Genomic DNA, 16,220 nt, shown 5'->3' on the forward strand with positions numbered 1-16,220 from the left:
AGCCTCACTGGATGACAGAGGTCTCGCTATAGAGGACTCCTTGAATTTGATCCAGCGTGTTGTTAGGATTCAAGGAAACACATTCCTTTGATTTTATTAAGTTAAAAGCACAGTAATCGCACTCTAAGTGAGAGGTCATGCTCTGGCTTGTCTCGACATCTTAACGTGCTGGTAGATTGAACGATGATACTGACTCATACTGCAGTTCTGCCGCAGTTCAAAACTCCCCTCTTACTCAATCTCATCCCAGCGCTGAATGTTCTGTGCATATGAGCAAAACCTTTGGAGCACAGGGGAAATCTGTTGTACTGTAATGTTGTTAATATTTAAACAAGTTCCAACTTGAGCTGATATAATGTTGGCGATGTAAATAATCCAATTACAGGCCCAATTCCAAAAAAAAGTTGTGAAATAAATGCGTTGTGAACAGAATGCAGTCATTTACAAACAATCTGTGTTTACCAACAACAGTTTTACAAAGTGTTCCTGAGCTCATGTATTAACATCCTTTATCCAATCATGTGTTCACAAAGTGGTGAACCTCGCTCCATCCTTGTTTGTGAATGACTGAGTCTTTCCAGGATGCCCCTTTCATACCCAATCATGATACTATCACCTGTTACCAATGAACCTGTTTACCTGTGGAATGTTCTCAGTCTTTAGTTGCTCCTGAACCAACTTGTTTGAAACATGTTGCTGCATCAAATCCAGAATAAGCAGATATTTACAAAAATCAATGAAACTGATGAGGTAACACATTATATTGTCTTTGTACCATATTCAAATGAGTATATTTCAAAAACGCTGATCAAATTGTCACATGTTGTTTCATTTATGTTTGACACAGCGTTTTTTTTTTTTTGTTTTTTTTTGCTTACTTGTGATTTGTTTTCTGACTCAAATTTGGAAAGAAAAGCTGAATGTGCACACTTGCATAAAAGAAGGGAAACATCTGATGCTGAACAAATAAAAAAATAGCTTTACTGCACTCTTTACTGCAACACTTGACAAATAAATTACTTTTGGTTCTGCATAATGTTGCATAGCACCAGCATTTTGCACCAACAGTGAAATGCATAAAACATTGAATCCAGTTCTTTGGCAACTAAATGCATGTGCAGACCTTAAAAAGGTCCTGTAAACGTCGTGCCAGCATCCTGAACTCCAACAGATAAATGTTGTGAAACCTTTTTAGTCCAGTTCTCAGCTTGAACTCCACTTTCATGCTCAAGAGAGGGAACTTGTTCAGCGTTTCATATTGCACTTCACAGAATCTTTCTCCTGGGACGGTAACTCTGCACACCTCTGCAGGGGATCATCGGGTCATTGCGTCTTCATCAGACACGTGAAGCTGTTTCCAGCGTCCTCCACTTCCCTGAACCAGTGGGACAGCCATCAGCTGATCAGGATGACATCATCGCCTTCAGGAGCTCTGCAACAAAATGATCCAAAGAGAGGCATGAGACATACGTGCTTTATACTTTGGGTCATTAACAACGTTGATTAATGGAGCATCAGCAAATATCTCAACAATGTATCAACACAGTTTTTGTCGTAAGTCACACATCAGCGATCTATTTTCTAAAACATTAAAGCCTAAATGTGGCACAAATGACTGAAGATCAATTAATGTGTTCCACAGACTTCCTGCATGCCTATGCTTTATAGTGTGCTGTTTGTTTTGATTGGGGAAACACGTTAAAATGAATATGGACGAAAATGACCTCATCTCTGCAGCTTGTATGTTGCAGGTTTGGACAAAAAGGCCCCTGCTGCTTCAGGACTGCGTGGGTGAGGTTTGATAAGATCTGAATGACTGATGACACAATAACACAAATGTCATCATTGTTCTTGCTTAAAACTGAAAAACGTAACATCAGCCCGGTGCAGTGTGACACTGCTATCCCACGCTGTTTCTGAGCGGTTTGTCTCGAGATGCTGCTTGTTCAGACCGGTGAGGTTTTCTTGCTACATTACTGAACTGTTGTTGTTGGGGTAATCCCCGGGACAGTCATAGTCCACTCATCGCAGATTCCTACTATTCAGACCAGCACAAACATGCCTCTTTATTCTCAGGGCTTAGGGTTAGGATGCAGGGTTTTGCCCTGACACAAAGAGAGACGACGAAGGGATGCGGGAAGACGTCTGGATTTCTGGTGACTGTGCGTACCCGGTCTGGGAATAAATCCCTCAAACAAGCACTTTGAAAATGATAGCCTTTTCACCATGCGCCTTGAACACTTTCCTTGTGTTTGGTTGTTTACTCGCAAGAGAAACAGCCAATTATGTTCCTGTTACATTAAATCTGTAAACAATTAGATATTTTTCCTTCATCTTTAGGATCTGGAGAAGGTTTTACTGCTGGGTTGAGTGTGCAGAGAAAGTCTCTCTGTTCCACAAACTGCTGCAGCTGTTTGAGGATGTGAATGCAGGAAGTTGCGTCCAATCATTCTCTTGGAAAGCACAACCGCCTCAACTTTAGGTTTTACTGTATTCCTGCACTGCTTCCTGTATTTATGCATTGCTTCTACGCACAGCTTAAAACTCCCTTTGTCAAATCTCTTTCAAACATTATATCCACTCTTTGGATAAGCTGCTCTATTATACTGTGTAAACGCATGCAATTTATGAATCTCAGCAGATGCATTCAAGACTTAAGACATTTATCAGGATAACATTTCTGTCGTCGTGGGGATCTGAATAGCTATTTCAGTGAAAGTTAACAACCTTTGCCATACTTGTCCAGTCAACTCACAAGACTTGAGCCATGAAACATTATTTCAACTGACAAACTTGATATACTGGTTCCAAATAACAGGTTTTAAATCCACACGGACTTTTGGCCCCAAACTTGCTTTCCAAACAAGACTTAATTACTGCAGCAGAAGACCGTAACAGCAGGAAGGGGCTAATTGTATGCAGATGAAATTTCATCCAGTAAGACATTAACATGTTTGCTGTGGGCGCTGATCTAATTTTTGTGAGCACAGCAAGACAAAGATAGGTCAGAGGCTGCAAATGACTGCAATTACAGAGTCGGTGTAACCTGACAAGAGTGCGCCTAATGACAAGAAGTCAGCCCAGTCCTGTGCTCATCTCCATAGAGAAGATGCATGCTCAATCGTCAGACTTGCATTACGTTGCACTATTACTCATTATTGCATAATGGCTCTGTAACTGAGACTAAACTTCCTTAAACACTTGGACAACCAAAGTGGGCAAACCGGATGGCTCGGTGATAGAAGACTGCTGTGGAGCATGGAGCGAAGACCACAGAGTCAGAGTGTTAATGTCCGCTAAAACAATAATGATGGAAGAGCCCTGAAAGGAAAAACTGATACGTATGTATTATAAGAAAAGGCAAAGAAAACTTTCCCATCCTTAACTGTCTTCAGTTCTTTTCCACTGATTACATGACTCAAAATTATTTTTACAGTCTGTACAAACATTCGAGGCTCTGGCTTGCAGAAAATAATAGTTTGATGGCAAACGCTGCACAATTTTATATAAATTACTACAGTAGCTGCATTTCTGGGATAAACAACATCTTTTTTGCACTCGGTCATAAAACTTATGTGGAAGGATGGTGATGGCTACAGAAACCGTGCCTGGTGTTGGTTTGCAGTTCAGCCTTTTCCTGAATATAAACTTAATTGATCCAAAACAAGAAAATTGAATAATATATTAAGAAGTTATGTAAGGTTACGGGAATCTCTCTGAATGCAGAACCAAAAGCCAAAATAACACACCGCAGACTGGTGAAGTGCTGCTTTTGGTTGAGCTTTGCAACTTTTCTGTTTGGTAGAAACAGACAGTTAAAGAGGAAGAAATGACTTAGCAACGAGCACCACGCTGTGCTTAAACTTAACACTGTTGCTTAAAAACGGACAAGGTGAAATAAAACACGTGGAATGCAGCTTATTACTTGAAGGCATTAGGAAATAATGTGATTACAAAAGGAGGAACAGAAAGTGACACAGAAAGAGTGGAAACTCTTCTCTACACCACATTAAAGGCAACATGAGTTCAACTTTCACCCATCACGTGCAAATCAAAGAACTGCTAATTAACCAGCACGTTTTAACAAAACCTTCCTGGCTCAATTGGCTGAGTCTTAACCGAGGCCTGTTTATTTGGGAGACAACACAGCAAAGAGGGAGTGATGGCTGGGGGTGGAAGAGGGGGGTGGGGGGTGGGGGGGGGTTCTTCCCAGTGTACAGCCTCAGTTTCTCTGTAATCAGCCCATCACTGGGTGTGTCTGCATAGCTCCCACCACTAATTTCATTGCTCTCAGACCACGTAAGAGCGAGCCAAACCACAGCGTGGAGGAAACTCCGCTGCAGTCTGCTGCCTGCCTGCTGATGATAGAGATTGGCTCATAGAGAAGGAATGAGCAGAAAACAGGGACGTATAGAGAAATACGATGACTTGCTGTAGCAACAAGGTGTAAGCAAAGCAAACGGAGCTCTCTACTCTAACTGTGTGTGGAATGTTTCTTCATTTGTTTTGAGTGATTTACTTAAATAGGGACTGGCTGACAGACACACTGATGTAATGTTGATGATATTTTCTTATGACAAATGAAGCTACTACACGAAACTGCTTGAAATACATGGTGCATCTATCTAGAGCTGCTAAAGCATTTCTAGCACAGACTGACTTCTTAATTGGTGAAACTTTGTGTGAAAGTGAAGAACTTCAATGACGATTAGGTGCTTTTGGTGTTAGATGACACAATATCGGCTGTTAATCTGATCAAAAAAGAAAACCTCTCACAGTTTGACAAGACAAAAGGAAGAACACACTGTCCTTGAGCAAGGCGTTATACTTCAGTGATGAGAACTCATATTTGTACAGTGTGAATGTGCGTGCAGCAGAGGGTGTGAATAAATATTATTAAAAGCATCAAGACATGACTGTAAACACCATCATCATACCTTTGGCAGCAGCAGAACACAGAGCCTCTGACGTGAGCGTCTGTCTGACTGCTCTCCTCTGCAGCAGAAGAATCCCTCTGCTCTCTGAGGAACTTCTGCAGGTCCGTCAACGGGAATCCTTCCTTTTGGTAGTTCTGTTGGTCAAATCACAAAGAAATGCAACAATATGTGAATACAGACTTGTTAGCAAAGGACAACATGGAAGAAACAAGTAACAAAAACCATTTTTGTACCTACACGTTTGTCACATTTTCCAGTTTTCCAAAAACAACAAAACAACTGAACCTGCATCAGTGCTGCAACAAACTGTTACTTTCATTATTGACTAATCTGCAGATTATTTTCTATATTAGTTAATTAATTGTTTTGTCTATAAAAATAAACTAGTGAAAAATGCCACAATCACAATGTCCAGAAGCATCAAAGGGCGCATATTTAAGCTCCTCGTTATATAAAGATATTCATGTATAGAATTAGAATTTTATCTTGAAAAATTACTGAAATGATTATTGAGACAGCTGCAGATTAACTTTCTGTCAATTAATCTGTTAATGGTTTCAGATCTAATTTGCGTGCCTACAAAGTGGCAACTTGAACCCCCTTTCATGACGTAGGAGGATTTAAAGTACCTTGATGGTCTCGTAGGCGTCAGTGATGAGGGCGATGAAGAGCGACAGCACCATGTAGATGAACAGAGAGATGAAGGAGTAGAGATAAGCCCTGCTGAAGAGCCACACCATCGTGTTTTTGTCCTTCAGCTGAGCGAAGGTGGTGAACATGTCGTCACCGTTCACCAGGGAGAACAGGCACTCCGCTACACGACTCAGGCCCTCAAACTAGAGACAGAAGAGGAGACATTGATTTTATGAAAGTTAGAAATGCATCTGACATACATCCACAAGATGGAACCATAAGATCCATCCCTCGTAGCTTCTTATCAGCCCTTGCTATTTCAGATCACTAACAAATGAGACGTGCACAAGTACTAAGAAGTGTGTTCTGTGTGTGTACACTCAGTTTCCAATAAGCATCTTTTCACTGTAGATTTAACATCATTATTGGCTTTTCACAGCACTTGTACAAAACAAAAATGTTGGTCAACAGTAGGATGATGGCTGATAGAGGTGGAAGACAGAAAGGTAAACAAAAAGACAGATGGCTGAGAGGGAGAGCACGATCATTATGAAAGAAGTCCCTCCAGAATGCGATAGCATCTTAATACAACATCCCACTGCGACGCTATGGATCCAGGGAACGGCACTTGAAGACGTGTGGAATGGCAAGTCCGAGAACATCCTCTGTTTATTCGTTCAGTAAATACACAGAGGAGGCTGGAAGGGCTGACAGCACGCTGCAGGGGACTCCCCCAGCTGCCGCAATGTAAATATCGTGACCGAGTACCAGTTGACTGCAGCAGTGGACACACAGGGAACTGAACTGAAACGTGTTTTACTTCAGCTGCAGGCGTAGCAGCACCGCAGGTCACTTTCACTTCCACTGACTAAAGAAGAAGAGGCAATTAATGTGATTCTAATGTTACACGTAACATAAACTTTCCTTCTGGGTTGATGTGGAAACATGAGTGCATTTAAAAAGTATTCATGTCAACCATTTATGATTTTTACAAATGAAAAGTTGTTTAAACAAAGCATTAGGATTGGATATGAGTCCAGCTGTGGTCTGTGCATCATCAATGCCCTCGAATAAACTGACCCATCAAACGCACAACAGGTGAGTCCACAACTTATTTACGGTAGTTACGCCTCTTCAGTTTAAGATGATCAACAAACTGGTCAGTGAGATGTCCGCTGGCCCGAGGCGGCTGATCTCAGCCTATCTCACATCTGTCCCTCCCACAGTACCAGCTCAGCCTTGTTTAGACGCCCACCGCCTGCTCGGACTTCCGTAAATAATTTATCTTAACGGGCGAGGACAGCTAAACACACACATGTTTTCCCCGATGGCAGCTGCTGTGCAAGGATCTCCATCTGATGGCAGTTAAAATATCTGTTGATTTTCTGTTTTCAGAGCATGCAAAAATGAATGTCATGTTACTGTTTCTTTGCTCTTTGGGTGGTTAAAAAAATAGGATTGTTTCAAGGTGACCATGAGGTTTGAGATGCTGATCATGTAATCACAAATTTTCCAGGTTGAGTCCTTCATGGGGGATCTTTGTTGCATGTCATCCCCCTTTTCTCTCCTCCTCTGAGTGTAAGAAAACCTTTTTTAAAATACAAAGGCCCGTATGTCAGCGTTTCATTCATTTCTGTGAAGAAAACTAAATGAAATTGTGACTTTTAAAGTTTGGATTATTATCTAAGATATTAAAAGATATAAAAACCTCTCACAATGAGGGCACGGTGAAGACCCGAACATAAACTATATTCACAGAACCTTCAGTCTCTGCTAAACAGCCTCGTCCTGCATTAGTTTAGCATGCAGCTAAAACCTCCAAAGAGCTAACAGAACAATGACTAAGTGTACAATGAAATTGTCAAAAAATAAGCCTATAAAGTATGTATGATTGTTAAAAATTAATATAAAATACAGACCACAGAGAGAGAGTTACACAAAACGTTGGTTGTGTTGGGAACCACTGCTCCTCACTGCTCTTCTGTCTAATCAAAGGGAAATAAATCCCCCTAAAAATACTCACAATGTGGTTGTTTCAAACAGAGTCAAGGCTGTGAATGTGTGTGTGGGGGGAAAGAACTTGTGTCGCAGTGTAAGACTTTCAAATGTGGACTTAAGGACAGAGCATATACTGACACCTGGTGGCTGCATATTCAGAGTCCTCAAGAAAACTAAAAGACTGATGAGTTGAAGCTGCTCATGGACGCAGGAGGAAGCCAAAAAGGCCATTTTATCGGTTTGCAGCCAAGTAACTATTAGTGAGACAATTTTGAGAAAAACACCTAACATCTTCATGAACTGTGGTACTCATTAATTAAAACTTTGTACATAGTAAATTCAACATTTCCCAGTGTGTGAGTGTCAAACTTAATCTATGCAGACTGACTGTTTATGGCAATTGCACTGTTTTTTTTAGCTTGTGTTCAATCACAGAAGGCAGTTTCAACCAATTTAAATGACGTGCACAGATACATATTTGGGAGCTCCCTAATCATTCTTGTGGCCTCAGCAGTTCTGCTGGAATAAATAAGAGCAAAGTCAGTACAGAAAGTTCCTCTAATTTCCCCTCGTGCATGACAATAACAGCCAGTGTAGTGATTCAGAGCAGCAAGTGCCTCATCATAAGCTAACTTCTCTAAACTCCACATCCTCTGCTCCACAGTTACCTTCTCGTGGTACGGCCCCAGTACGATCCACCCGCAGAAGGTGTAGCCGAGGTAGATCATGCCGGCGCAGCAGCAGAAACGCAGGACTTTGGGGAAGGCTGCTTTCATGGTTAGAATTAACACCTAGACGCAGAGGAAAGTATGGAGACATGAAGTAACTGTCGTTGCCACAAATGACCCATGAAAGAACAGTTGACGAGATCTGATTAGCATTTTAAAGACCTGAAATCAGATACTGTAACTGGAAAGCATCCACTGTAGTTAAGCTCTCTCCTGTCTCAGACTCTTCTCTGCACACAGTTGACTTGGCTAACTCACCTAAACTTGGAGTGCAGGGAAAGCAATAAGAGGAAAAGGCTGACAGACTCACATTGTACTTCTGGAAGTACCCCAGGTACCTGATCACACCGACCCAAACCATTAATGTAGACGTTCCCAGGAAGATACTGCACACATCATAACTGGTCAGACTCTACAGGAGAGAGGAAAAAAAAAGACTGTGTCGCAAATATTTAGGTTTGTGAGGGTGGCGCACTCAGCCTGCGGTTCAACAAGCAGGTTAAATAGAGAGTTGGGAGAAATTACACATTTAACTTAACTTAAAGCTGCACAACTGTAAGTATGACTTTTATTGCAAAAGATGGGAAACTGTGACCAGCATGGATGTTTTTAATAGGGTTTAAAGTGCAGTGTGGAAGTGCAACAGAGGAGCATCCTATCAATTGTTAACCAATGTGTGACATAATGTGACATTTTGCTTTTAATCTTGATTCCAGGTTGGCGCACTGTACCAAACTTCAGAAAAACAGACAAGAGCCATTTGCAAACAATCTGTGTTTACCAACAACAGTTTTACAAACTGTTCCTGAGTCCATGCACTAACATCCTTTATACAATCATGTGTTCACAAAGTGGTGAACCTCTCTCCATCCTTGCTTGTGAACGACTGAGCCTTTCCAGGATGCCCCTTTCATACCCAATCATGACACTATCACCTGTTACCAATGAACCTGTTTACCTGTGGAATGATCCAAACAGGTGTTTTTGGAACATTAAACAACTTTCTCAGTCTTTAGTTGCTCCTAAACCAACTTGTTTGAAACGTATTGCTGCATCAAATTCAGAATAAGCAGATATTTACAGAAATCAATGAGGCTGATGAGGTCAGACATTAAACATATTGTCTTTGTACTGTTTTCAATTGATAAATATGTCAAAAAGGCAAATCATCACATTCTCTTTCAGTTCTGCTTCACCCAGTGTCACAACTGTTTGGGAATTGGATTTGTATGTTCTCGGGTTATAAATAGAAATACCTCATTCAAGACAACCTCAGTTATGTAAGTCTAAATCTAAACTTCCCTCATAAACACATTTAGAACATTTGTCTTGTTAAATAAAATCCTCCTCATCTGCCTTCGCCTTTCAGAGGGAAACTGGTTGAAATAAGTTGCTCCTTCCATCCTCACGCAGTACCAGCCCGATCAGATATTTGAAATTAGTCATTTTTTGTGCAAGGAGCCCTCCAGTCCATCCCGTCACTACCCCGTTTGAGCTGACTTGACAAATTACAGACGTTGACATTTTTGCGATCATCAGCAGACATCTGACTTGTCAAAGCAGGAAAAGAACAGGAGGAACTGACATTAACGATGACTGTGTTTAGGTGAGCCAGTCCAAAGGACCACTGAAGCTTTTCCTGCTTTGACAAGTCAAAACATTTGCAGTGAAAAGAGTCAATTCAAGAGTCATCCTCAACAGCAAACTGAAAACTCACAACAGAGGAGCAGCAGTGCTTTCCTCTCAAGCAAAACCTTCAGTCAGGTGTGCAAGGGAAATGTTTATTTCTACTCCTGTCAAGCTTGGGGAAAACACTTAACATGGTGGCTATAAAAAGGTCAGAGAGGCAGGTTAAAACAAACAGATCTTTACGGTGTCGACACTCAGCCTTTTCACTCCAAAGTCCACCAGAAACTCAGACTCTCCCACAACTTTGTGTCTCACAGCTCAACAAATCACATGATAAAAGCAAAAGGCGGTGACATGCATTTCGGTCAGTACACAGTACCCTTCTCTCTGTGGCCTTCTCTCACCTTTGCTTGTATTTCCATCTTCAGTATGGATCCAATTATGGCCAAGAGGTCGCTGACGATGACCAGCACATACCAGCCATTCAGAAACTCACCCTGGTCATCCTCACACACTTTACGATTGTAGTTCTCATGCAAGAATCTGGAGAACCTCTGAAAATGCACAAAAGATCAAACAGTACCGGATCATTTTATGACCAAATGTGAATTCTGGAGAGACGGCATGAACACAGCAGACTGACGCATTCATCATGTCTACACGTGATACGGACGGTCCTTTTATGTATTTCAATAACTCACGAATTTGAATGTTTTGTGCTTATTGTGACAACAACCAGAAACACAGAGCGAAGACTACAAACAGGACAGACTGATCAGAGGGAAAAATATAAACCTCCTGTCTGATGTTGTGGAGTGTGAGCAGAGACTGAACAGCTGACCTGGAGCAGCTTGACAGCCAGCACGATGGAGCGGGTGCACAGCACGGCTGACGTGAGGCAAACGAGAATGACGAAGGCGTCAAACACCAGAAGATAATGTGTGTTCTTCTGAGCTGGAAAAGAGACAAGGAGAGCGTGTGTGTGTGTGTGTGTGTGTGTTATCTCTTACATAACTCCCTCACACTCAGTTCTGATAACTACAAGCTTACAGGAAAACGCCTCACTAAGTCGGTAGAAGGCACTTGCATTTTGGGGGACACATGAGTGTGGTTTTTTTTAAATGCATCATTTGGTTAACATGAAGTACATTCAAGTAAATTATACACAACTGCATGCATAGAAGTATTTACAAGTGAACCCAGGTGAAAAAGTAGTATACTTGAGTGTATTAGAAATATAATTTAAGTATAGAAAAGTCATTACAAGTACACTTTTACTTTTTGTGCTTAATTTCAAATATGTTTATGACATGTATGTGTAAAAAGTGTTGCTGCTTAAATGTATTAAAAATAAATAGACTCATTCTGCAATACTTAAATAGTACTTGTAAAAAGTGTGCTTTCTTGTAAGTGTATTATAAATTGTACTAAAGTGTACTGTAGAATAGTAGTTTTAATAGTAATAAAGTGTACTTCATTTCAAGTCCTTTGTAAAAGCATGTTTAATTAAAAGTTCACTTCATTTTAAGTATATTTACACATTGGCACATTGGTGATATAATACGATTGTGCGTGTTTAAAATGTTCATGAATCATCACGATTTTGACTGTTTTACTTCTGTACACTTAAAGTTTGTGAAAAGTTTTGCCAATTTAGGAACTATTTACTCTTCAAGTATACTCAAGTATCACTCAAGTGGTATTCAAGGACTACACGAGTACTCTGAAGTATACTTGAAGGTGAAGCGCAAAGTGTACATTCTTCAGAAAGTATCATTTGACTATAATATTTTTTCACCTTGGACTTACTGCGTCACGCAGTGTGAAGGTTTTCAGTATTAAAAAGCATGATAGGACACATATCTCAGCATTCTGGCAGTTCAGGACAAGGAACTAAAAATACTTCTCTGAACCTTAAAACTTTATGAAAATAATGTGTAAATATTTCAATATTTCCATTTGCATGCTCACCTCCCTCTGCACTAGAACAGCAAAACAAACAGCTCTTAATTCCACAGTGCGACCTGCTTTTTCTCTTTATGTTCTCGTTATGTTAATTTCCCCTCTTGTTTACAATAACATTTTTTCAGGTCAGATAACTACGCCTTACCCGTCCCAGATATCTTCCAGTCTCGACATGCAGAGCTCTCAGAGTTTATGTCCATGAATATTTTCACCTTTCCGCTGTGACACTGGTTGTCAAATGTTATCTAGAGACGAGAGGAAGCAGATCAGCAAAATGATGAGAAAAGCAGCCGTCTCATCATCAAACACACCGAACAACAGCAAATATGGCTGAACGTACCGTGATGTAGAACGAGTAGCAGTCAGGTAACTCCCGTGAGCGCACGGTCTGCAGGTTGATTCCATTCAGCCGGAAGGTCACTGTGACGTCAACGAGCCTGAAAGCCAAAGGGAGGATTTTAATGTACTTAAGAAGAAAAAAAGAAAAGTATGCGTGTTAGCTGCAGCCATACACAGTGTATTGATGGCTGATGAATACCTGTAAAAGTCCAGTTGAAAAAAGGATGAATTCTGGGTTTTCCATTGGTTTACAGTCTTCGGATCAAGCGTTATACAAACTGAGAGAGGAGATGAACAGAGTGAGAAAATGAATGCTGAGATCTTCTTTTCACAAGCGTCCCTTTCACCATGTGTGACATGACATGGGAATACTGCCTCTGAACGTCTGCTTTACAGCAAAACACAGGTGCACATTTCCACAGTAAAATACTGAGAAACACAATTACTGTTTTGTTGTCGTGTTGTTTCTTATTACAGTGATTGAAAAGCTTTGAAAAGTAATATAATGCCTATGATGTGTGCCTATAATCATATTTTTGCCTGTTTTTCCACATGCAATCAGAAATGTATACTCATTTTAAACACAAACGGGTCATCAAGTTTGCAACAGGATCTAAAAGCACAAAGGTGTTTTAAAGCAGGGAGAGATTCTGTGAACAGAATAACAACAAAATGTGATTCAGACGTTCCTAAATAAGCAGAGATTTTACCATTGAAATGGTAGTTGAAGAAAAGCTGTGAATGTTTCCTCTCACCTGTCTCCAGCTGAGCGTCTATATCATAGGCCTCATCTGAGGGCTCCACGCTGCCCCTCTTGTAGTACTTCTTACAGATGGTGAAAGGCAACATCTTGCCGTCTTCATCCTCTGCATAGCTGATGGGACCCACAGCGAGCCGGCCCAACTGGCTGTACTGTAATTATCAGAAGCCTCAGGTAAAACACACCGTCTCTGGCTGGTTTACATAAATGTTAGAGAGGAGCTGCAAACTGCTAAATGACACACACACACATGCAAAGTCTGGTCAAATATTAAGTGACTGCAGAAAACAGCTTTAAAATCACCATCAGTACGTTTACCTGAACATTAGCGCCTCAGTTTTGATCATATTTGGGATGTGAGGTCATCATAATGGTTTCTGATGGTCTACATGCAGGTGTGTCTTGATTCCTCAAGCATAAGGACCAATCAATGATTCTGAGATCACCACATGATGTTTTCACGTGTTACTGACAGCCAGGACACCAGTGTGCATGTAGGTGCACTCCATGAGATAATACAAAACTAAATGACCTTGTTCGCTAAATCGTCATATAACAGACATACAAAATTTTAAAAATGAATAAATAAAAATAAAAAAAAGTCTTTATGTTTGCCTATCCTAACATCACAATCTTGCTACTTCTACACGCTTTGACCGTTTTCTTTATGGTGCAACAACAGCAAAATATAAAACTACCCCAGTAAGCGAAGAAACGGCACACTCAAACCTCAGAAACAGAGCTGCGTTCAAGTCACATCAGAGATAAGATAAGTGGTCCTAAATACCAATATACAACCCGTGAACAAACGTGGATTCCTCGCGTCAGCAAGCGCCTATCGATGAAAGCAATCAACCCCAACTTTATATGGACATACAGCGTCGTATACAGTTGATTAAAGGCACTTGAAAGCATCATGCAGGCACGTTACTCTTTATTTCTTGGTGGCTGTGAAACAAGCAGGCGGTGTACGCGTGCGTCAGGTTAGCGAGGTGGAACCTGCCTGATCCAGCACATGAAACAGACTGTCGTAGACGTCGTGCTGCGTGTAGACAGCGACACAGTAGTCGTCCTCGTCCACCCCGCTGTAGTCCTTCACGAAAAGGTTTTTCAGGGCCATCATGTTCTCCTCCTTATAGGACACCACCAGCTGGTTGTTGAGGCCGAACAGGATGAGCTGCAGAGGAAACGACATCGGGTTTTTTTTTTTTAGATTCTTACCGAAATTCCTGTTTAGCCAATAGATTTTTTTTTGGACTATTTCTCTTCTACTTATGTAATCATTACGGACTTTATTATCTGGCATTTCCATTTACTCAATTTACAACAGTGATTTGGACTTTGCTCTGTCTGCATTTTGAAGCAGTCATTTCATATCTCAGGTTAATGATCTGTACTTCATCGCTCTTCTGATTCGTTTTCCTGTTTTGTTTGTGCAGACTGCTGGAACAACAAAATCATCTCCTACTGCAGCGTACGAAAAAAATGTACTATAAATTCCTTTATTCTCGGCAAGAGGAGCAAGACTCGGGTGTATGGGTGGGGTTCCCTTATTTCATCATCATCATCATCATCCACTTGACACAAACAGACTCTCAGATTATGTCAGACTCGCTGTGTTAAACAAACATAAGCACTAATTCACACACAGTTGCAGCATGAGGCTACATGCCTCGGGCAGATTTTCTGGGTGGATCTTCGTTCCTAAACTACCTTAAATCCAAGGTACATACTTGTGTGGTGATCATGATGATTTTCAGAATCTGCACCCCAAGTTTCCAGGGTATGTGGCGCCTGGCCCGGTACTTCTCACACGGGCTCATGAAGTAATACTTCAGGTCATCCCTCAGGGTCTCCTCTTTGATGGCGTCTAGAGTCGTGACGGAGCTGAAATAGAGGATGCAGAGAAATGTGTTGTCATGCATGAGACTACAACTGCTTCACTGCTAAATTACCCTCAATCTTGAGTCAAGTCCAGCAGGGAGAGGCCAGGATATAGCACTCGGGGGAGGAAAAAAAAAAAAACACAGAAGCGAAAGCAGTAACTTCATGGTAGTTTACTTGAGCAATACTTGTGTCTTTCAGTGCAACAGACTGGTCATCACTTACAGGAAGAACTCCATGTACTGAGCACACTGGCTGCATTCATGGAGCCACCTGGCTTTAAGTCCAAGGTGAGCTCAGTGAGGGCACATTCAGGAGCAGCCTGCCCACTTCATTTTATTTTTATTTTATTTTAACAGTTGTTTCCTTAAATGATTTTAAAGCGGTTTTCACCTCAATTTGTTGTGTTTAACACCTACCCGGCGCTGCTGCGGCTGTTTTATTTTCGGACAACAATCTCTCGGTTATGTAAATAAGCTCAGGTTCATTTTTTGGTGTTTCAGTTCAGCCTGCACGTAATATTTCATCATTTTTGAGCTTTTTATTGTAAGTTTTAAAATGTCGAAAATAAGTTTCAAACGCCGGTCATTTGATAAAAAGAAACTTACCTAACGGAATTGCTCCTGTCCAGGTATCGAACCAGTAATTCCATGATTGATTATCCACGTGAACACACCAGCGGACCGAGTGCGTGCTCGTCAAACGGCAGACACACACTGAGCCGCAGACAGAGGTGCTCGCGGCAGGCTTTCAGTGTCAGCACGCAGCGTCCAGTCAGCCAATCAGGAAATGAGTTTCAGGCGGCGCGCGGGTTCCCAATGTACGGTCCGGGGGCCACTCGAGGGTCACCGAGGGGATCAAATGGGCCTACGAAAATAAAAAGTAAATCTTGTTCTCTACTGTTTTTCCTTTATTGTTGAGATTTATGAGAATGACTGCGCAACACAAAATATTCAGCTTCTATTTTATTAATTATTATTTTTTATATATTTTAGGATTTTTCTTCATCTTCCTAAAAGTAACCATGTTTAAACACAGAGTCCGCCTGGGATATATCCACCAAGTGTTTGCTATTAATTGTGGAATGTAAATGGTAGCTAACACACACAGAGGAATACCGAGGAAATGACCTCAGTGTCTTCAACGGCCGATTGTTTGTAACATCACTTATATAATCCATTCCCACATTTAACACACAGGGACCCTCTTCAGACGGGGCTTTGATGAACATCTGAACATCTGTTTGTTGGCTGAGATCTTAAAATACCAAACATTAAACAGGGCACTCGAAGAGGCATAATCATAAATTACATTATCAATTCATACTTCAATTTCAAACCCTCAAAA

The 16,220-nt window shown here is 41.1% G+C and overlaps 1 protein-coding gene across 1 annotated transcript; it reads right to left on the bottom strand.

Annotated features, from left to right (window-relative positions):
• Positions 1-990: 990 nt before the first annotated feature.
• On the bottom strand, positions 991-15,571 carry mcoln2 (mucolipin TRP cation channel 2). Its single transcript, XM_076726322.1, has 14 exons — positions 15,482-15,571; positions 14,723-14,876; positions 13,993-14,166; positions 12,985-13,141; positions 12,429-12,507; positions 12,231-12,327; positions 12,036-12,135; positions 10,767-10,879; positions 10,330-10,479; positions 8,607-8,708; positions 8,237-8,359; positions 5,567-5,773; positions 4,938-5,071; positions 991-1,432 (listed from the first exon to the last, which is right to left on the bottom strand). The coding sequence occupies exons 1-14, from the start codon at positions 15,523-15,525 to the stop codon at positions 1,396-1,398; spliced, it is 1,671 nt and encodes a 556-aa protein (XP_076582437.1). The 5' UTR covers positions 15,526-15,571; the 3' UTR covers positions 991-1,395.
• Positions 15,572-16,220: the final 649 nt, after the last annotated feature.

The sequence above is a fragment of the Chaetodon auriga genome, chromosome 3, assembly GCF_051107435.1.
Source record: "Chaetodon auriga isolate fChaAug3 chromosome 3, fChaAug3.hap1, whole genome shotgun sequence".
NCBI classification, from domain to species: Eukaryota; Metazoa; Chordata; class Actinopteri; order Chaetodontiformes; family Chaetodontidae; genus Chaetodon; species Chaetodon auriga.